The sequence below is a fragment of the Hemicordylus capensis genome, chromosome 1 (genome assembly GCF_027244095.1).
Source record: "Hemicordylus capensis ecotype Gifberg chromosome 1, rHemCap1.1.pri, whole genome shotgun sequence".
NCBI lineage: Eukaryota > Metazoa > Chordata > Lepidosauria > Squamata > Cordylidae > Hemicordylus > Hemicordylus capensis.
In genome coordinates, this window is record NC_069657.1 from 130,042,474 (window position 1) to 130,065,038 (window position 22,565).

Consider the following 22,565-nt stretch of genomic DNA (forward strand, 5'->3'; position numbering starts at 1 on the left):
GCAGATTTGCTGTGGAGGTTGGATGTAGAAAGGGTAGCAGTGGTAGCTAGTGGAGTAGGAAACGTGGATGGGAGGGATGTTTATGGTGCTCGAGCTGAGGACAAGCAGTGGCATATGAGAGGGGACTGGGGATCTGAGAGCTATAGGGGTTACCCAGATCTCTGGTGAGTAAGTGGGGACTGTGGTGTTGCTGGTAAAGGGATTTTGAGAAGCAAAATGTTAAAAGGGAGCATATGCTGGGAACAGATATATAGAGAGAGTATTTTTAAAAATGAGCCACTGGTCCCGTCCCCCCCCCCACACCCCCAGCTTTAAAAATGGCAATGTTTCCATAAGGGGGAAAGGAAGAGGTTGTAGCTCCTGGGCATCTTCTGCATGGGGAGTTTGACACCTCAGCAGCAGAGCGATGGCAGGAAAGCCAGATGCCTCTGATTGTTTACTGTATCACAAGCTTGCCTCCATTGAGTCTTCTTTTTATGAATTATTCCCTTATAACAAAGCATTTTAGAAATAGTCATTTTTCTATACTTATACGTGTGCACACATGATTTATAAACAGGACATATTCATATTTTGTTTAAGGTCTTTATGACTCTCCCTGTTTTATTTTCAGTCCCTTTCCAACAACAGCTACATCAATTAATAAATAAACATTATTTGTTAGCCGCCCCATAACAAATTGTCCTCTGGGCGGCTCACAACAGAGGATTAAAATTATTGTTTCCTAATAATCCCTAGCATGGAAATTTGCCTTCATGTCCTACTTGTGGGTTTGCAGAGACATCTGGCCAACCACAACAGCCGCCAGAATGCTGGAACTAGATGGATCCTGGTCTGATCCAGCAAGGCAGTTTCTTCTGTAGTCTTTTAATGGGGGTGGTTAGAAGAATATTTCCTCTCCAGTGTCAAAGAATGTATAAAATCCCTTGTTTATTTCTTTCTAAGAGGGCTTGCTGTGATATGAAATTATAACATGAAGATTATGCAAGTTGGGTGTGGTATGTGGACACCACTTCTACCTTAGTGGTTTCTGAACATCTTGCAGTCTTTAATATTTGTGTCTTGCAGTCTTTAAAATTGTGGGAATTTGCCTTTACTCCTGTGTTACAATCAGGAGCAAAGGGCAGAAAAATTAAGCGACTTGCTAAAGATGCTCAGGAAGTCTGCAGAAAAACCAAGCATGTCTTTGCATAGTTGCTAGAAGACAAATAATAATACATCTGGCTGGCCACTGCTAGTAAAAGGATCCTGATCTCGATAGGTCCGGCCCTTGGTCTGATTCAACAGGGTTCTTTTGTTCTTAGGAATAGAGAAAGGGATTTATCAACTTAGACTGCATTTAGACTGGCATTGTTGTATTTCATTTAATGTAAATAGTGCCCTCACTATTGCAGAACAATTTCTGTGCATGTGCATTGCAAGTTTAATTTTTAAAAGATGATGCTGAATTTGCAGAATTGTACCCATACATTCCCCAATAAATTTGATGGAGTGTGCAGGAGAAGAGACCAGATCATGTAGTTGCTGAACTCTGGGATAATGGAATAGCCAGGCTTAGCACTGGCTGAAAGAACAATTCCCAAGAGAGCTGCACATGGAAGTAGCCTTCTGTACACAAGAGATGATGAAGCTCTGGATAAGGTATCCCCATCCATGTCACGATGGTCATATTGAACTGACTGGATGGTGGATTTTGATGCGCATGGAGCTGCACAATCTGTCTAGGACCACTGATTGTTCTCAGGCTCAGACTGGCCCACAGGGCAACAGGGCATATTCCCAGTGCGCCCCAACCAAGTGGCGCCCCTGCACCCCAACTCCCACCCTTAATTACCTATTCGGCTCAAAGCTCGGCGCCCTCCCCACATACATTCCACCGCCCTCTCAGTGCTCCGAGTCCGGCCCTGATTGTTCTATAAGACTAATTGCAAGCTGATTCTATCTGAATGAGTGCCCATGAAATGGTGCAAATTAGCTGTTTAAAAAGAATGGTTTCATTAATGGAACATAGGAAGCTGCCATATACTGAGTCAGACCATTGGTCTATCTAGCTCAATATTGTTTTCACAGGTTGCAGGGGCTTCACCAAGGTTGCAGGCAGGAATCTCTCTCACCCTTATCTTGGAGAAGCCAGTGGGGGAATTTGAAACCTTCTCCTTTTCCAAGAGCAGCTCCATCTCCTAAGGGGAATATCTTACAGTGCTCACACTTCTAGTCTCCCATTCATATGCAACCAGGACAGACCCTGCTTAGCTAAGGGGAGAAGTCATGCTTACTCCCACAAGATGAGCTCCCCTCTCCACAAGGAGAGCACGAGTGAGACTAGCCAGAAGGAGGGACAGCATGAACCTCCTGCTTAATGATATACAGTCATTCCCTCACCTGCGAAGGTTCCGTTCCAGGAAAACCTCGTGTTTGGTGAATTTGCAGTAGATGAGCCATTGAAATCAATGGCAAACAGGGGGTTAGGGGAATCATGGTCGCAAAAGGACCGCATAATATTGTAATAATTAGGAAAAAATCCCCCCCGTCACCAGGAGTGAGTAAGAGGAGTGAAGGGGACCCCTGAAAATGACCCCCTGACCCCTGAAAATCATGACGACGACAACCCAAAATTGAAAAAAAAAATCTTGCCAAACCACAGATACTCATGTCGTGGGTGGCGAGACCGGTCACGATTTCCCATTCATGGATACTCAAACCCGCAATTGGGAAACCAGCGGTTGGCGAGGGAGGACAGTACAGGATTTTGTATGGTAAAAAGACAAGTGAAGTTCAAACAGCCTCTCCTCACACAAATATCCACAGCCAATTGTGCAGAAAGCAGCATTTAGGAGATGTAGCTCCACTAGGACTTCTATCTATCTATCTATCTATCTATTTAGCTATCTATCTATCTATCTATTTATTTTAAAGCCGCTAGAGATGGGGAGACTCTTATTCCCACGGGAAGTGCATTCCAAAGTCATGGGATGACAACAGAGAAGGCCTATCCCTGGGTGGCCACCAGACGACATGAGTTAGCCACAGACGAGCCTCCCCCAATGTATGCAGTGGACAATGGGGATCATGCAGAAGACGCTCTCTTAATTACCATGGGCCTAAGCTGTTTAGAGCTTTATAGGTTATAACCAGCACCTTGTATTTTGCCCGGAAACTTATTGGCAGCCAGTGCAACTCTTGTAATATAGGAGTAATATGGTCTCTTCGAGATGACCAGGAGACCAATCTGGCTGCCGCATTTTGTACTAATTGCAGTTTCCGGACTACGTACAAAGGCAGCCCCACATAGAGCGCATTGCAGTAATCAAGTCTGGAGGTTACCAACAAGTGTACTACTGTTTTGAGATATTCAAGCATTCCAAATCTAAGCACCCTAATTTATATGTTATAGAGTGTCATGTTATGTAAATTTGATTGATTGATTAAGTGCCGTCAAGTCGGTGTCAACTCTTAGCAACCACATAGATAGATTCTCGCCAGGATGATCTGTTTTGAACTTGGCCTTTAAGGTCTCTCAGTGGTGCAATCATTGTTGTCATAATCGACATCCACCTTGTTCCTGGTCGTCCTCTTCTTCTCTTTCCTTCAACTTTCCCCAGCATTATGTACTTCTCAAGGAAGCTGGGTTTTTGCATAATGTGTCCGTAGTATGATAGTTTGTGCCTCAAGTGAAAATACTGGATTGATTTGTTCTGTGATCCATTTGTTTGTTTTCCTGGCTGTCCATGGTATCCTCCAAAGTCGTCTTCATCACCAAAGTTCAAAAGCATCCATGCTTTTTCTATCTTGCTTCTTCAAAGTTCAGCTTTCGCATCCATAGAGTGTCACAGGGAAAACCATTGTCCTAACGATTCTAATCTTTGTAGGTGTAGACATGTCACGGCATCTAAATATCCTTCCCAAGGCCTTCTCTTTGGAATCTCTTTACCTGACCATTTACCTGAGCATTAAACACCCAGACAAGACTTTATATCCCAACACTTTATAATATACAAGTTCAGTTTTTAACCTTGTCTAATAAGCTGTTTGTGGTTGCCCGGACTTGACATCAACTCAACAGCACACTTTACCTTTAGTACTGTCATGAAGCCACCTAATGGCGCAGTGGGGAAATGACTTGATTAGCAAGCCAGAGGTTGCCGGTTCGAATACATTCTGGTATGTTTCCCAGACCACGGGAAGCATCTATATCGGGCAGCAGTGATATATGGAGATGCTGAAAGGCATCATCTCATACTGCGTGGGAGATGGCACTGGCAAACCCCTCCTGTATTCTACCAAAGACAACCACATGGCTCTGTGGTCACCAGGAGTCAACAGTGACCCGACAGCACACTTTACCTTTAGTACTGTCATGGATTCCTCACCAACTGCAGTGTAGACTACTAGCCCACTCCATTTCCCAATACCTTAATATCAATGAATACATATGCTATTTATTAGTTTAAATATGTTAATTATTGATGAAGATACCAAATCAAAGCTCATGCTGAGGAGCAGTGCTGAGTGCATTTTCATCACCACTGAATTCTTACAACTGACTCTACAAAACTGGTGCTAGGGGTTAAGGTTTTCATGCTTGAGCCTTGTCATGGTCACCATTTACATCCTGAGATAAATAAAATGTAACTCTATGACTTATTTTGATTTAGAACGCTAGTATAGGCTGGAAAAGAGCGGGGGGTGGGGGTGGGAGGGAGAAATTAATGGTGGCTTAAATCAAAATTAAGCAACACAAAAACAAAATTATATATCTGTAGGAAATAAATGAAGACTACACAAAGTTTGACATATTAATAGCTGCAATAGAACAAAAAATACACTGAGCTTTTCAATTAAGGCTGCAATCCTGTACACACTTACTTGGGAGAAAATCTGATTGAAACCAGTAGTACTTGCATCTAAGTAGGCACGGCATAGAATGGATTGCACTATAAAGCCCAAAACCTTAACTATTACAATACACTGGTAGGCAGTGATTTACACCAAAATGAGGCTGTCCTCTCAACCGCCCTATAGAGATCCCCTGCTGACAAAAAACAAAGGCAACATTCCTCAGGGGGATTACTTATTGTGTGAACCTCTCCCAGCCAGCCTTCTGTGTTTCACCTGCCTTTCCCTAAGTCCAGCGGTGGAACATAATAGTGACTGTACATTTTGCTCCTTAACTCGGCTTCTGCAAGGGTTAGAGCTTAGCTTTTATTAAAAACATGAAAGCTGGGAATCCATGCAAGCGAAATGGGCGCTGGGGAGCATGCTTAAAATCCAGTAAATACCCTGAAATCTAGGGGAGACGGCAACCTTAAGCTACACTGGCCCATGCTCTAGCTGCTGTGCCTCACTTCCCCCTGCTTCCTATTGGTGATTTGTACTCCGAAGAGCGTATCGAAAATGGATTAGCTGGGCTACACAGCATTCTAGAGCTTCATATTACCACCCAGATATATTATCTTGTCAAAACAAAATGCACTGGAACTGCTTCTCTGGTCCCTGCTGTCTGCGGCAGTTTGGAACAGCAGCTAGGACCTGGGATAAAAATGGGATGTTGTCTCTTTAAGCAGCTGAGCAAACCATATGCCAGTAGCGTAGCCCTTCAGTTAAACTGCATGTCTGTGTGCTGAGTAAGGAATGCGGTTGCATGCCTGACCCGTTAGCTATGACTGCTCCTTGGTGGATCAGCACGGCTGTTGCTCATGTGCTGAGCTCATTCAGGCTCACTGGAGCTGGTGCTGCACATTCACAAGGAGTGAAGAGAGGAGGAAAATAATCCTCCTGAGCAGTAAGATTTCTGTCCCGTTACCTCCTGCTTCCTTCCCCCTCTCCCAAAAGCTGGACCTGGGGTATTTCAGGCTCCCTCTCCCCCCCCCTTTGGGGAAAGAGGAGGCTCCCCCCACCTCCGCCAGCTGTTGTTTTGCGAGGGCAGGAGGTAGCTCTTGGAGAGACACAGCCCAGCTGCCTGGATGCCTTTGGATGTTATGATCGCTCCCTCTGAGGACCAGCTCTGGCCAAACATGCACAAGGGGCAGATGAAGCTGAAAATCAGGGTGAGACGGATGAAGGAGAGCAGGGACATGCGAGGTTGGTCCTCTGACTTTTTTCCCCACCCTTCTAGATGGGAATGTGCATGGGAAATGAATGGAGCATGGATTTGGTGTGAAGGGGAAATAGCTTTTGTGGTGGGGAGCAGTGCAAAGAATAGCTTCCTTAGTCTGAACCATGTTCTATTTTGGAGATCATCCCAAGCGGGGCACGGGATTGGCATCCTGCAGTCACTGGGACAGAGAAGGACAGCACAAATTTACAATTTTGATGCCCATCATTTTGTCTGGGTTTGGGGATTCAGGTCATTGGTTGCAGTCTTAAGCAAGCATATGGAATGTCAATGAAATCGGTGAGACTTTTGTCTAAGTAAACGTGCTTAGGATTGGGCTGTCAGTGTGACAGCCAGCCTCCCCACCACCCCCACCAGTTAACCAGGAGATATGCTACTGTTTCAGGACCCCTTTGGCTTCTGCTGCAAGAAGAGTATATATAAGAATATGGATATTCAGTAGTAGAGGAGGTGTCCCTATCTAGTCCTGCAGTTCCCCTCTAAAAACCAGAAGTGTTACCTCTATAATTGGATCCAGGGAGGCTAGAACTAAAAACTGCTTAATTTCACAACAAATTGGAAGAGACTGAAATGGAGTGCAATGGGGAGCTCGGAGGAGAAAGGCTGATTCTTCTTTTCTTATGTAACCCACCACATGTTCACTTCTGCAGGGCAAAAGGGTTGGGAGCAGTGGAAATTTCCTGGGGACATCTCCATGCATGAGGAAGCATCTTACATCTACTGCTGCCTTCTTTAGGGGCCAATCTCTCTATCAAAAGAATGTGCAGATGGAGGGAAGGGAAGGTGGGGGAAGAATCTGTAAAGGAAGAAGCACTGAAGCTGCAGATTGCACAGAAGTACTGTGCAATCCCCAGCTTCAGAACCATAGCATTTCTTTTTATTTTCCACTATAACTGATGGCATTTCTCTCGCAAGAGTTATCTCTTTTTCTAAAAGGCTTCCATAGTGGCTTATTGCTGCAGGGTTAGCTAAGAGGCGAGAAAAGGAATGAAAAGTAGCTTTAAAAGAAGAATGACCTACTTTACCAAATGGTGGAACCATTAAACTTTCCCATCCCTCCTGCACTCTTTGCAAATTGAGAATCCTCCTACAGGGCTTGGAAGTCTTTTTTGTGTCATGAGATGCATAGCCCAGAGATGGTGTCATTAGTAATAAGTCATGTATGGAAATGACACATTTCTCTTTACTTAGAACCAGTAAAGCTGGTCCCAGTGAGGCACATTCACCAGAGGAAAATCTGGACCAGCAACTCAGGAGGACTGATTGTTCAAGACTGTTGTTGCCCAATATTTTATTTTAAAACAACATGAATGGTTACTTTCCTACTTACATGATGAGCTCTTGCACTTCCAAGGAATATGACGGGGTTGGACAAGATTAGAAATGAAGCACATTTTTCATTTGAAAAATGATCGTGGGATATTTTCCCATTCTCCTTTATGAATTGTTCCTCAGCTTTCCCTATCCTGTCCTCTGCAGCCAGTATAGCCATCACTGCCTATATCCAGCATATGATGGGTCTAAGTTTTTTTTTGTTTTTTTTATTTTAAATTGTCGAATGGGAAGAAGTGCCTTCAGATGGCATAGTGGCTTGGTTGTTGATCTGGGACTGTGGAGAAGCTAGGTGTACTGTTGTTTCGGATACATTCTGCGTAAAGTTTGCTGTGGTTATTCCTGATCTATAAAATCGGGGCGTGGGGGAGTGAGCTTCCTTTTTTATTTGTGTAAATATGTTGAAGGGTATTGAGAGAGACAAAATATGATGATAATGAGAGGGGGGTGGGATTGCTCTCAAAGTACCTGGACTGGGGAAAATAGAAAATGATTGTCTCGGCGCTGAAGTAAGACGATGATCACTGATGATAATGCCAGTAGCAGGGGTAGGGGTGGGTGGGCAGGAGGTAAGGCTGGTAAGGGCCGGAAGAGGAAGATCAGTTGGTGCAGCACAGGAAGACAGTGAGAGTCAATATGGCAGGGGGTTGTGAGGGGAACACCTGCAAAGACCTGACTCTGCCTTTACACTGCAGTAATAGAATTCAAATGGGAACTTGATGAGGTAGGATCCTTAAAAGTCATTTAAAACGAGAGAGCTGAAAAGGCAGTCTCAGAAGAGACTAAGGGGAAGTGCCAGTTTTTCAAAATGCTGCTCTTGCTGCCTTGGAGGAGGAGGAGGAGGAGGAGGAGAAGAAGAAACTCAGCATTTGGCTCTGGCAAAACAGCAAGAGTTACCCTTGCACAGGGGGCAGTGAGGCTGCATCAGAAATGGTGAGCGAATTGCGCTGATAGGAGGAGTAGAGCACCATTTTGTTACTGGAGGAAGGAAGCCAGACCTGACTCTTGCTAATCCTATATAGGGGGAAATGTTGCTGAGTGTCCCTGATTCATGGGCTTCAGAAATGAACTTTACTCATCGTCAGAATTATTCGTTGTTATTGCAGACTTGATGCACCTCAGGCATGCTTCTCCATTCTGACTTCGTTGCTCCTTATTTATCCTACTCCAAATACTAGGATTCCCAATATGAGGATGCATAGCATAATAATATACTCTCATGGTCTTCAGCCTTGGTGTTCATGCTAATGCTTCTTCTATACAAAAGTAATATATGTAATATACAGGGGGAAAGTGTCATGTGTGAAGCAGCCCTGGAACTGGTGTCACTATTTTTCTTCTGACTTATGCAGTTATGTCTGAGCACAACAATAGATAAAAGCTAAGTATGCTGAACAAAGCATTGTAGGTCATTCTCAAAAACTCTTGCTTGGTGTGGAAACAAAAGAATCAAATCTGGGCTGTCGTTTTGCACTGAAGAGACTTGGTGATGGACAACAGGACCAACTGCGAGACAGAGAGAGAGAGAGAGAGAGAGAGAGAGAGAGAAGTACAGTTGTGAGTGTCAAGAGATCTGTGATTAGACTAAGGTTTTTAGGGACTGTGATTTCATCATTGGCTCAGCTCATACTGGAATGTACAGGGCTCTCTTAAGCAAAAAGATCACCAGAGCGATTAAATTAGTAGATGGATGATAGAGGGAATATGATGGCAGAGGCTGGGGTTTTCCCAGAGGTTGTCAGCTGGAGCTACAGAGTGAAGGTCTTTTGGTATTTGAGCACTCCCCACCCCCCTCACCTTGTGTAGTCTATCTATTCCTGTAGCTTTTTTCTTTTGTTCTCCCAGTCTGTTGAATTAACTGATACTGGATAAAAGGAAGGAAAAATAAACTGATTCCTCTCTCCTCTACCTTTGGTAATACCACTATTTTGATGTTGGGGAGGGGCTGTAATTTTGTAAATTGTTTTGAATGTAGAAGATCCCAGGTTAAATTCCTGGCATCTCCAGGAAGTTTTTCACACAGGGCTTTTAAAGCCCTTTAACTCGCACCTTCTCCGGAATGGAAGGGGTGCATTTACATATCGGCCAAATTTACACTGAAGTCCCTACAAGTATCAGGGAGCAGCTCACACACAATTCGGATTTTCCACAGCACATTAGAGTGTAGCGCGATTTATATCTGGGGCAAAAAAAAATCCACTATTTGTGTTATTTTGGGGGGACAGCTTCAAGTTTGCAGTAAAGCCTCCCAGTAAACTCATGGTAAACTCATTTTACTCACAGTGTGTAAAAGTCCCAGGTAGGGCTGGGAAGAACCCTCACTTGATACCCTGGATAGCCGCTGATTGTCAGTGTAGGCAATACTGAGCTAGATGGACCAAGGGTCTGACTCAGTATAAGAGAGCTTCATATGTTTATATTTGTGGAGAGGGGAAAGTGAGATTGGTAAGTTTGAAAAATCAGGAAAAGTTGTATATCTCGTTAAATACTTCCCCATGGTATCTTTTGGGGAATTTGCCTATATAAGATACCTTGGGAAACTGTTTAGTGAGATATACAATTAAATGTGCAGGATTTGCGCCGTAAATCATCAAGAAATTCAAGAATCCTCTTAATTACAGTCACAAGAAGGAATTATTCATGTGTTTGATGGGCTGAACTGCGGCCTTCAGCACTTTTCAATATAATAATCAAAAGCTTAACTCCTCTTAATAATAAGGTTCATTTTTCAATACTGCAGTATTTTTTCATTACAGATGAACAATGGAGGGACAGGCTGACTAACACCATGTACACACATCATACATACTCTTGTACTCTGCATCATTTAATCCTGATGAACTACCATTCTGATTTTATACTCAGAATCACTACATTGGGTCAGGATCCCCTCGCCCATAGCCAAGCTGGGTGGGCAGGGCGCGGGGGACACATTTTCTCATGCTTTGTTTTGAGTATCATAACAGGGTTACTAATCTGAGTTAAGAAATCTTAAGTAGGCACCCTTTGTTCTGGGATTAAAAAAGGATTTTAGATTTATATGCTGGCTAGCCTGTGAGCGACTTTTTTCTTAAGCATCAACATTAGTTTTGTTTCAGTGTATAGACAGGTGTTTGCCACACGACTGAAGATCTGTCATGAGAATATCAGAGCATTGAGCAAACTGCAGGTCCATTGCTGATGCTGTCAAGAAAATCAGGAATAGACACTAGTAGTAAAATGGAACAATTGTAGAGAAACTAGTAATGTAAATTGTTTTCATATTCATAAAGGAGAAAGAACTGGGTCACTAACAAACTGGAAAACAACTGTCACGGGATGAATATATATCAGATTGCAGGGGTTATTAGGTAGCACTTGGGTGTGTGGAGTGTACATGCATATGCAGCTGCAAACATCCCCTTGCTCCTTCCTCAATCATATTTTAGGGAAGGTAAACTGTGCCAGGAAATAGCCAGCAGTGTCTCATAGCAACACCCCAGAAATACTGCTCTGCTGTGACTTTCTGTGCAAGTGCACAGGAGATGTGGGTTATAGGTATATTGGGATGTGCACAAACTGGTTTGTGAACTCCTAGAAGACGGGGGGCATGCCCTTACCTGCCCTGCCGCTTTTTGCCTGCCAGCGTTGTCCCCAAAAGTGTTGATGCAGGGCTGCAGCGTACCTCTTTCCAGCCCCGGTCAGTATTGTACTGGAAGTGGCTGATGCGCGTGCGCATGGCATGCACGCATGTCTGCTACTTCACCGATTTCTTCAAACAGTCTTTACTCAGGCACAAAGTTGTGGGTTAGTTTAGGTTAGCTATGTGCTGACATGCAACCTTGCAATCTATATGGTACCATTGATTGATTGTTCATTAGCCCTGTATCAACTAAAAACCAACTATCCCTGTGTCAACTAAAAATGAACTCTCATACAGCTGATACAACTACTAGCTGATTCGGGGCCACAGACCTGACCAGTTAATTGGTCAATACAGCCAGCATCTGGATGGAGCTTTGAGTGAGGCGCAAGTTTATCCTGCACTTTACAGTCCACGATTTTAGACAACAATTTATCTTGCAATCCTTTCTGTCTCTTGCCATATCAGAGCGATGGCAGCACAGGGAGAAGATGCACCTTTAATTCTCTTTGCAGTGCACATGAATTTTTACACTGTTGATCTTTTGGTGAGGAAGCCATTACATTTATGACGAATGTAGCCATTACATTTCCAACTAAGCTGCCGATCACAGATAAAAACCGAGTGATGTCGAGCTACATCTCTTCAGTAGTTAGGAGCTACAACCATTTGACTTTGGCCTAGCTAGCTTGCAAATCACTAGACAGCAACAGCTAGTTGATACTGAAAGGACATCTTCTAACTCTATTTTCTCCCCCTGGATGGGGTCAACCCCTTGAGTGGCATGCCTGGGGAGGGGGAATGCCCAAGGACAGGCAGGAGCTTGATGGTTAGGTTGTTAGCCAGTCGCTATCTTGCCTCGCCTCCCTTCTGACTCTATTTAGAAAGAAAACATTGGGTTCTCTTATTTCTGTTGAATTGCAAAAGGCGGTCTGCTACATTTCTGAATATCTGCTTTAAAGGCTTGTGATCCTCCATCCAGTGTCGCCTGAAAGAGTGAAAAAAATGTCTCCTCTGTGCAGAATGAGTTTTGTTCTGGGCGGCAGTATCATGGCAGTGTGCATACATGTGCGTTCAGAGTGGGGCCTTTCTGATTCAACCTGAGCGGGATCTAAAATTAACTGAGTGGACATCAAAAAATGTGTGAGCACGCGCACACCTTAGAGGGAACACTGGCCTGAAACTACCTGCTGGTGTACTAGGCTAGTCTGAGTGAAAAACTTTTAAATCTACTAATGGCTAGAGGTGCTCAAGAGTATACCCTTAGGGATGTGCATGAACTGGTTCGGCTCCTTTTCTGGAGCGCCAAGCCAATTCAGAAGTCCAGTGTTCTGGGAGGTGGGGGGGGTGACTTTAAGGGGAGCAGGGTCAAGTAGGAAAGTGGGAGGTTTAGAACACAAGGGAAGATGTCTGATTCCAGAAGGAGAAACAGGAGCCAAGGAAGAATAACTAGAGAAGCATGACTGAGACATGATGAAGAAACGGGAGAAAATAAAGACAGACATATTTGTGGAAAGTAGGAGCTGCTATTGTTTTACAGTTTCCACCTTATGGACAAAATAGAAGGCAAAATAACAAGAAGGAAGGGAAGCTGGAATATGAAAGAAAGGAATTAATGATAGAAGAAAATGGGTACAGATGATTAAATGGTGAAAGATGCAGACAAAAGTAAGCCTGTTCCGCAGACAAAGGAGCTAGAGAAAGTGAAGTAGCTATGAAATAATAGTTCATAAAATCATCGTGTTGGGAGTGGAATTTGCCAAAGTCCTCTGCTGTTCAAACACAGCCACTGGGAACAAGGAGAAGTTTGGGGCCAGGGACAAGGACAAGATTGGTAAACAGGAGCAAAATCTTCAGCAATAGAAGGGACTCCTCTGAAAGCACATACAGTAGAATTAAGAGAAAGTGAAACAAACCCGCAAGCGTTAATAAAGAGGAAGAAAAAGAATCCAAATCGATAGAAGGATAATTGTGAGGGAGGACATAGTTTAAAAGAAGGAGATAACGCAAAACAACTTAAATTGTGATTGGAGAGAGGGAAGGGAATTACAGAGAACAGTTCTGGGAAATAACGACCAAGCAATCTTGGGGAATAAGGGAATTTCCATGGGACTGCGAGGAAGCTAATGAGAAATGTCATTATTTACAAAAGGGTGAAATACTGGAAGGGTGATTGAAGAATTATCTTATGATCAAAAAAGTAATAAGAACTTACAACAAGTAGTCACAGCAGGGATGTAGCTATAATTGAACAATGCAGAGGGGACAAATGTCCCTGGGCCCCTGAGGAAGGAGTTTGCGTGCTGGTGGGGCAACTTCTTGCTCTTTGTTGTCTCCCTCCTGCCTCTTCCCAGAAAAAGCTGGGAGGGCACCTCTTCACATTTTGTCCCAGAGCCCTCTCCAAGCTTGCTATGTCTCTGAGTTGCAGCCACCATGATAAGAAGTAGGGCTGCACAACTTTGGCCCTCCAGCTGTTTTTAGACTACAACCCCACAGCCACAGTGACCAACAGTCAGGGATGGTGGGAGTTACAGTCCTACATTTGCAGGAGGGCCAAAGCTATAAAAGAAACCAGATCTTATTGTGCAAACAAATCCAAATGGTGTACTTTTAAAAATGCTTGGATTGGGTGATCCTTCTTTCCTAGATCTGTCTTCTGTGCTAAATCCCAAGAAGGATTTCTTAGAGAGTAGATGCTAGCCTGTGACCTGCAAGTCCTGCTTTGTTGGCTTCAGTCTCAGAAGTCATCTGAATGAGCTCACAGGACTTTCTTCAGCATTTCCCCAAGAAGCAGCTACTGAGTGGCTGTCTGATTAGCTGGCTTGCCAAAAGACTGGTAAACCATGAGTAAGTCTGTTGGCAGCTGCTACTGGAGGAATTGCAAAAAGAGTGCACTTAAAGGTCTTTTTAAAAAAGATGTTCCTTGAGAATGCAGTTTTCCTCTAAGACCTCTGTGTGCCTATCTTCACATCTATGTAACATAAGGGGATAAATATGTATCTCCATTTCATAGTGGTGGTGGTGATGGAAATATGCTTACAAGTATAAGGTGTTCTGATATTTTATTAAAAGAGCTTAATAAGGAATCTCAGGAGACATTCATGCAATCAAATTGACATGTTAAGAATGTGGGTTGCTTAGCTCTTGCAGCTACTCAAACCACATGGACTGTGTCACTGTAAGCTACTGAAAGTGGGTAGAATAGCATCACCATTGCTGAGTTGCAAGCTGAGTGGGTGGTGAAACTGAGGACTTCCGATGCCACTATATACACAAGTATACATATCCACTCAGCCCACATTTGCAGCATGCCAGTATGAGCTGAATTAGACCATAGAGATTGATTGCTATATATGGGTAAAATGTTTATATGGTGGCACACTTCCCCCCTGGAATTATACTGGAGACGCATATCCTGGAAAGGCTTTATTTTAGAGCGATCTGCCTTCAGAAGAGCTTACCTGTTACATTTCTGCATGAAATCACTGAGCTTGCCTCTGACTGGAATGAGGCAAGCCTATTGCAGAGATGCAATGGGCAGTCTGCTGTGCTGCATCCGGAGTTATAAAATAATTCACTTGCTCCTGATAACAAGGTGCAGTGGAGGATTGGAAGGAGACACGGCCAGAGCAATACTCATGCAGGGATAGAGTGGGCAGCCTCCCCCATGGGCAAGTACTTTGGGCTCCCTGGAACCATTCCTTTTTCTCAGAGGCACCCTGACATGACATCTCTCAGTGCACGGTTTGGATTTTCTTGTTTCATCATTTGCTAGGAGCCATAGGTTTTCCCTGCACCGACAGAACAATTTCCCCTGATTTGTAAAGGATTCTGACTTTGTTTACATGTGTGGTGTTCTTAATAATTCCAATATACTTGGTCAATCAGAACAGAGTTTTAAAAATTTATGTATGGCTTTATAAAAACACATGACTGCCATAAACCTGGGTCTGGCTTCAGGTTTCAGAGGCCCTCCATGGGCTTCCTCCTACTGGGGTGGATCCTGAGAGAATCACTCCACTACAACTACATGAAGTCTATGCACAGGGGTGATCTCAGGAATCAGCAGTGACCCCTCAGCTGTTACCAACTCTGCCAACCCATGATGTTGGCCCTGTATAAACTGATATTGGTGCCAAAGAACAAAACAATTATGTACTGAGCTTAATATCTCTTCTTAACTGATCTAGCAATGGCCTTCCCTCAGCAGGCATATTAACATCTTAAATAGCTTTGCAGTTAGGAAAGAAAATCCATATCTCTAATCTAGTCCGGTAAATTGCAAAATGAAAGCTAAAATGCTATGATCTCTATGCTTTCTCAGTGGTTCAGTTCAGACATAATGACAAACCTTGGTATGTTGTGACATGCATGAGCCACAAAGTGCCTTGAGCTCATATACTCTAGCATCTCCTCCTGTTCCTTCCTCCTTCATGTGCAAGTGGCAGCTTCATTTTTACAGTTTGTGTGACACAGTTTCCTGTGTTCAGCCAAACTGAATATGTCTTCGACAATATTGCAAACAATTGCAATCCCGCCTTGCAGACATAGACAATAAGGTTGTGCACGTGACTATAATTGCAGCTGGGATTGCCAGTGGGTGGGAGGCAAGGATGGACCTACCTCTCCCTCCCACCCCCCTCCAACTGGATGATTGATAATGTCCTCTCTGGCACCCTGTTGTGTGGCCACACAATCCATGCTGCTCCATGCAGCATGGATTTCTAGAGGCCGGGACTCATTTTCCCGGCCTCTAGGAATCCCACAGTACACCATGCGACGAGCACAGTGCATTGGGGGATTCCCTCAGGAATTGGGCACTCTAGGCATCCCGACTCTGCGTATGCTTGCACACAGCTCCAGTGCCAGGGTCAAAAGTTGGGTTCGGCGGGGTTGAAGCGCTTCTCACCTCTCAAGTATCTCTCATGATGACTGATATCCTACCTTCTTCCATTTTTAAAGCTGCCCTGTCTGATCTCTTACTCATACCTGTCAGTTACTCACCTGAAATGCAACATGTCCACCATAATGAGAGACTTACTGCCATCTTCTTTCCTCATTTTGTTTACTTCTATGATCTCTTGACTGGGTTACAAATTGGGTGGTTCCTGGTTCAGATTTTGTCTCAGAGCGGTGTACTACATACTTGAGTTTCTCCTCACAACAACCCTGTGAAGTAGGTTAGGGTGAGAGAGAAGTGGCTGGCCCAGAGTCACCCAGCAAGTATTATGGCTGAATGGGGATTTGAACTTGGGTCTCCCCGGTCCTATTCCAGCACTCTAACCACTACACCACGCTTATCTGTGGGGGTCCATCCTATGATGCAACCGCAGATAATGAGACCTTGAGGCAATGGGATTCAGGGAGGCTAAAAAAGGCAGAAACATGAAATAAAGTGTCATACTCTGCTCTCCAGGTCTCCAGTTGTCTGGCAATGCCTCCCCAAACCCCCATTTTTTATTTTTTTTTGGGGGGGGGAATCATAGGGGTTTTTTTTAACAAAAGAGCCACAAAATGGCTCCATTTAGCAAAATGGTGGCCGAAAATAACCTCTGATGTCACGTCCAGCCCCCCAGGAACTGTGGATAGGAGAATTCTCACTATTTTTCAAACTGTGTATAACAGGGTTGGATCTCCATTGGCCAACCACAGATATGCAAAACCGCGGGTGCTGAGACAGCAGATAACAAGGGGCACTTGTATAGGTGTGTCCAAGTCCCGTTCTAAAATGACAGAGAGTGTAAATCACTTTACAATACTCTGTATTTAACGACTCATTCACCCAACCATGACACATGTAGCTGAGTGCTTTTGCATTTTTTTTCCTGGCTAGATTGCATGGTGCGGGTGTGGACCTCTGAATCATTTGTCACAAATGCATGCTACAAGTGGGCACACCACTGTAGTCCTTCCCAAAGGGGACTGACCACAGCAAGCATTTGCACTTGCTATCTACTCAAACAGTTCATTTGCTATGGAGCTGGGAGGAGAGCTGGTCTTGTGTAGCAAGCATGAATTCTCTACTTTGCTAAGCAGGGTCTGCCCTAGTTTGCATTTGAATGGTAGACTACATGTGTGAGCACTGTAAGATATTGCCCTTAGGGGATGGAGCCACTCTGGGAAGAGCATCTGCATGCAGAATGGTTCCAACCAAGTTCCCTCCCTGGCAGCATCTCCAAGATAGGGCTGAGAGAGACTCCTGCCTGTAACCTTGGAGAATCCACTGCCAGTCTGTGTAGACACTACTGAGCTTGTTGGACCAATGGTCTGACTTGGTATATGGCAGCTTCCTATGTTCATGTGTAGTCCAGAGTAAGGAAAATGCAAATGGGCACGAAGAGTATGGTTGTGGGAATTGTTTCTCAGTCCAGTGGTCAAAGCAAAACCAGGAATTAAGAACCTATTACATGCTTTGCATTATTTCAACTCAAATAGGAGAGAAAAGCATATCCATCTCTTTCTTGGATGTTGTGAAGCTGGATTCCTTCATGACTCCGATGCTTAACTAAGCAAGTTGATCTGTGAGTTGCTTGGCTGTTAAAATGGAGGCTGTTAAAGTGGAGGTTTGCATAGGTTATGATATTTTTTCCTGTGCCAATGTCCAAATTTTGCATAAGCTTTCATAAGTTGTAACCCAGTTCTTCAGATGAAGGCTGACTGCATGGTCAGTTACAGGCTGCTTGTACATTAATTTATTAGTCTAAAAGGTGCTGCCTTACTCTTTTTCTAATCTATGTAATTGACTGATATGGCATATCAGATTTCTTGTCATATGTCAGAGTAAGAGCTGTAGGTGCCAACATTACTTTTTGTATCTTTTTGCATCTGCACTGCAGCTCTTTCTTTGCATGATGCAGGAAACTCTACAAGTCCAGGTAGAGTCTGCACTTGGCTGGGAATCTTGTCTAAATCCCCCAGGAATGTTGCCTGCTTTGGCTAGCCTCAGGGTCCTGAACAGGGCAAAGAATCAACTGTCCCCAAATTTGAACCAGATCTTCTGCTAGAGAGAGAAATCTGAGAGCGCTTTCCACCCACGCTGTCCCACATACAGATTCACTCCCTCTCTTAATTCCACTCATGCCAAGAGAATACCACTCCCAGGGCATATAGCCTGACAAATAAAAGAGCTAGGAATGTTCAAGGCTCAGGCCCAGTTTCTTATAGTTTTCTAGCTTGAACTGAAACTAGAAAGCCAGCCAGCACATTTTAATAGCAGAGCCAGCCCAGTCATCAATCATGTCAAGAACCCTGCTTGTTGCCTTGGAGATTTTTGCATTAAGCTACATCAGCTGCTTAAAATTAAAAAGAAACTAGAGGTCTTACGACCACTATTGTCACCAAGAATGTGTGTGTGCATACGGTCCCTCTCTCTCTCTCTCTCTCTCTCTCTCTCTCATACCCCTCCTCCTCCTCCTCCTCGTCTTCTCTTCCCCTGTTGTGGTGGCCCACCCACCCCCTCTCTCCCATTCTCCTCTTTTGTCCTAGGCCTCTTGCTGCTTCCGGTTCTTTTTTCTTGGTCATTGTGCTTCACCCTTCCTTGCCTTGTTCTTTATGTTTTCACCTCCGAACCTGTGAAGATGTATGTAGAGAAGAAGAAGGCCCATTTAGATTAAGTGCTAGCTTGGCAAAGAGGCACCTTTTAATTTAATGGTGATTCTCTTTCTTTAGCAGGGGGAGAGTAACTGGCCCTCTCCACCTCCAGCACAGCACCCCTCCAGTGACTGTTGCTGGTGTCTATCTTACGTTTCTTTTTAGGTTGTAAGCCCTTTGGGAACAGGGGGCCATCTTATTTGTTTGTTATTTCTCTGTGTAAACTGCCCTGAGCCATTTTTGGAAGGGCGGTATAGAAATCTAATTGTTGTTGTTATTGATGATGATAATAACAACAATAATAAAAATAATGTTTAACTCTTTGCCTAAATCCCATCTATTTCAGTGGGACTTATGTGGGCCTAACTTCCTTTGTTTTGTATTCATAAGCTTTATTGTTATTAAGCATATTTATATGTCATTTTTCAACCAAAAAAGAAGTTCTCAAAGTAGTTCCAATGCATTATTCTATACCTAAAGCCAACTTTACACCTTCATTCTTTGCAGACTCTGCCCATAATAGGGATCTGTCTCTTGTAAAGGATAGCTAGTTGGGATGAAGGACATGGGCCCAAGGGTAGTGGAAGATGCTGGGCCTGCTTGCATCAGTGAATCCCTTGCAGGCTTGCCTGCATTTTCCCCAACAAAGCTGTCAGTGGATGTGCTGCCACTGACAGACAACTCCTGGAAGGAAGGAAAGCGTTGCTAGGAAAGTGGCAGCAGGTCCTATCCTGCTTTAGCTCTGATGTAATCTCTTCTACACTGGGTAGTTGTGGGTTTTTTTAAACCACCTCAGCTGTGTGCAAGCTTTTAATAGAGGTTAGAGACACAGATGGGCAAGGTAAGCTATATATTCCCTCAGTATCTGTTGTAGAGCAAGGATAATAGAAAACAGTTAGGTGATCAGCTTGGGACTTGGGGACCTCCTTTTTCAAAACTGTAGTAGAGAACCTTGTATGACACCAGCCTGTTTCTTGGTTTGAAGTAGGGGCCAGGAGATTAATTTCCTGACCCAATACAAGGAAGCTTCATTTGCTCAGTGCTCCCTGTTGGGAGGATGGGCATACTGTTTGGATTTATGTATGCGTTTCTTTGAGAATTCCCATTCCCATATTTCCATAGAAAATGAATGCTCAAGGTGGTTTATGAAATAAATAAACAACTAATCTAAAAACAACCAAATAAAAAGCATTGTAATGCAATTCAAAAACAAGCAAGACCTAGGAAATTTAAAAAAAAAAAATCACATAAATGGATGGCATCTGTCTCCATCTGTGAACATTTGAGAACCTGCAAGGTTATAAGAGCTATGTGAAAATTCTTATTGAAATCAATGAGAGCCATGCAAGCACACTAAATTTCCCAGTTAATTGTGCCCTGTGACGTGTCTTTGCCACCTGCAGCCAGTGCTTCCGCTTGGCAGGAAGAATGGCCAAAGGGTGCCACTTTCATTGGAAAGGAGTGAACAGCCCAGGACCAAGAAGCCTCCAGTGCCACCACACAGACATCAGAGTAGTGACCGGCTCATACCGCTCTGCAATGCAGAGAACAACCTGGCTTGGGTGAACGGTGGTGCATATGCAGTCAGCTTCCAGCCCAGTGCCGCTCATGTGCATGGATTGTGCCTCAGCTTGTGTCCAACATAATAGCAACACAGTTTGAACTCATGGACACCTTGTCTTCCAACATCCTTTGCAAGAATAAAAAATCTCTTTGTCTTCCTACCTGTTAGATATGATGAATACTGATTGTTTTTCTTTTGAGAATTGAGTCAGATACACCCAATAGGGTAAGAGAGACTGTGGGACGGATCATCACGCAATGGCAGTATACATGTTTTGCATCGATAATTCCTGATCCCAGGCTCAGTGTCTGGCACCCCTCACAGTTTTGTTTTGTTTTAAATATTTATACCCTGCCCCTCCAGTACACTACTGCTCCGGCTAGACAGTCATGTCTAGCCTGGCCCTGCATGTGTTTAAACATTGATTGATTGATTAAGTGCTGTCAAGCTGATGTCGGTCGACTCTTAGCAGCCTCATAGATAGATTCTCTCCAGGATGATCTGTCTTGAACTTGGCCTTTTATGGATCTCAGTGGTACATTCATTGCTGCCATAATGGAGTCCATCCACCTAGCTGCTGAGTCCATCCACCTGCTCTTACCTTCAACTTTCCCTAGCATTATGGACTTCTCAAGAGAGCTGGGTCTTCGCATAATGTGTCCGAAATAGGACAGTTTGAGCATGGTCATTTGTGCCTCTAGTGAAAATTCTGGATTGATTTGTTCTATGATCCACTGTCATTTTTGAGAAGGTAAGAAACAGAGCAGGGATATTTTCTGAGCAGTAGGAGAGAGCTCCCACTGTTTTTTTAACCATCTCTATATCCCAGTGCAAATGACAGAATAGCAATAGCAATAGCAATAGCACTTACATTTATATACCGCTCTATAGCCGGAGCTCTCTAAGCGGTTTACAATGATTTAGCATATTGCCCCCAACATTCTGGGTACTCATTTTACCGACCTCGGAAGGATGGAAGGCTGAGTCAACCTTGAGCCCCTGGTCAGGATCAAACTTGTAACCTTCTGGTTACAGGGCAGCAGTTTTACCACTGCGCCACCAGGGGCTCTTATAGACCTGCTTCTATCTTAAGACCTCTGCCTCTGTGCCAAAAATGGAATCTGAGGGAAGAGAGGGGATTGGTAGAGACCACAAATAATGGCTGGCTAGTGAGCTGTACCACCTTAAGTGGCACAGCAGGGAAATGACTTGCCTAGCAAGTAGAAGGTGCCGGTTTGAATCCCCGCTGGTATTATATCGGGCAGCAGCGATATAGGAAGATGCTGAAAGGCATCATCACATACTGCGTGGGAGGAGGCAATGGTAAACCCCTCCTGTATTCTACCAAAGAAAACCACAGGGCTCTGTGGGCGCCAAGAGTCGAAATCGACTTGACGGCACACTTTACCTTAGTGAGCTGTGTCTACATTTGTGGATCCCCGTGCACAGCTAAAAAAGCACTTGGATAGAGACTGACTGTGGGGAGGTAAGCAGAGGCCAAAAAGATGGTTCTGCTCTCCTCGTCCATGCACCTTGTTTGCTGTTAAAAATTGACCTCTCACCTCCTCTTTCTATGTCCTTGGGGCAGACCCATATTCAAGCACACGAACCTGCCACCATCTGATCTAGTTTAGCCCTCAGGTAGCACAGCTAAGAAAGACCCACTTCCTGAAGTGCTGCTGGTTAGCGTAGACAAGACTGGCCTAGATGGACCCAATGGACTATCAGTATAATATGTCAATACGATAACAAGTGGCTCATTTCTTTTGTAGCTCATTTCTCGAGATGTATAGGATAGTCTCTTCTGGTACTTCCAGGCGCCTGAGCCTTGGCTCTTAGATTTTTCCCCACCCTTACGCTCAGATCAAGCAGGGGAAAGGGGGGGATTGCACAGGCTTGCTTGCACTCTATTCAACCTGGTGATTTATGCTTCCTGGTGAAATTGATGCAGTGTGTGGGAGAGGGGCAAATGGGAGTAACCAAAGCTCAGTGTGCACCTGTGCTAACCTTATTTCATTCATTCTGATTTAATATCCCAGTTGAGGAGAGTGATGTCATGCCAGAAAGAGCCACAGAGTTGCAAGGCACTTAACTCTTTGCATCCCAAATCGATGTGACATTTTTCAGTGTTTCTAATGGGTTATCTCACTGCAGATCTCATATTTTTACCAATAAGGTCAGGTTTGTGGAGTTTGTTTGTTTGTTTGTTTGTTTGTTTGTTTTGCCATTTGGTAGTTTCTTTAGGCAGAGGGAATGCCCTGTGAAGGGTTAGAATAGAACTATGTTTTTTCTGTATTGAATACAAGGCTTTCTTATGATTGTATTTGCATCGGCCCTGCTTT

The 22,565-nt window shown here is 44.0% G+C and overlaps 1 protein-coding gene across 9 annotated transcripts in view; it reads left to right on the forward strand.

Annotated features, from left to right (window-relative positions):
* DUSP8 (dual specificity phosphatase 8) overlaps positions 1–22,565 on the forward strand; it is a 143,176-nt gene that overhangs the window by 99,230 nt on the left and 21,381 nt on the right. The window contains exon 1 of one of the 9 annotated variants that reach the window (XM_053272541.1): positions 5,733–6,081. The exons of the other annotated variants lie outside the window; for them this stretch is intronic. Within the exon in view, the coding sequence (XP_053128516.1) occupies positions 5,964–6,081 (118 nt within the window). The 5' untranslated portion in view covers positions 5,733–5,963. Of the gene's footprint in view, positions 1–5,732; positions 6,082–22,565 lie in introns of those variants that run through there. 9 annotated transcript variants of the gene reach the window in all.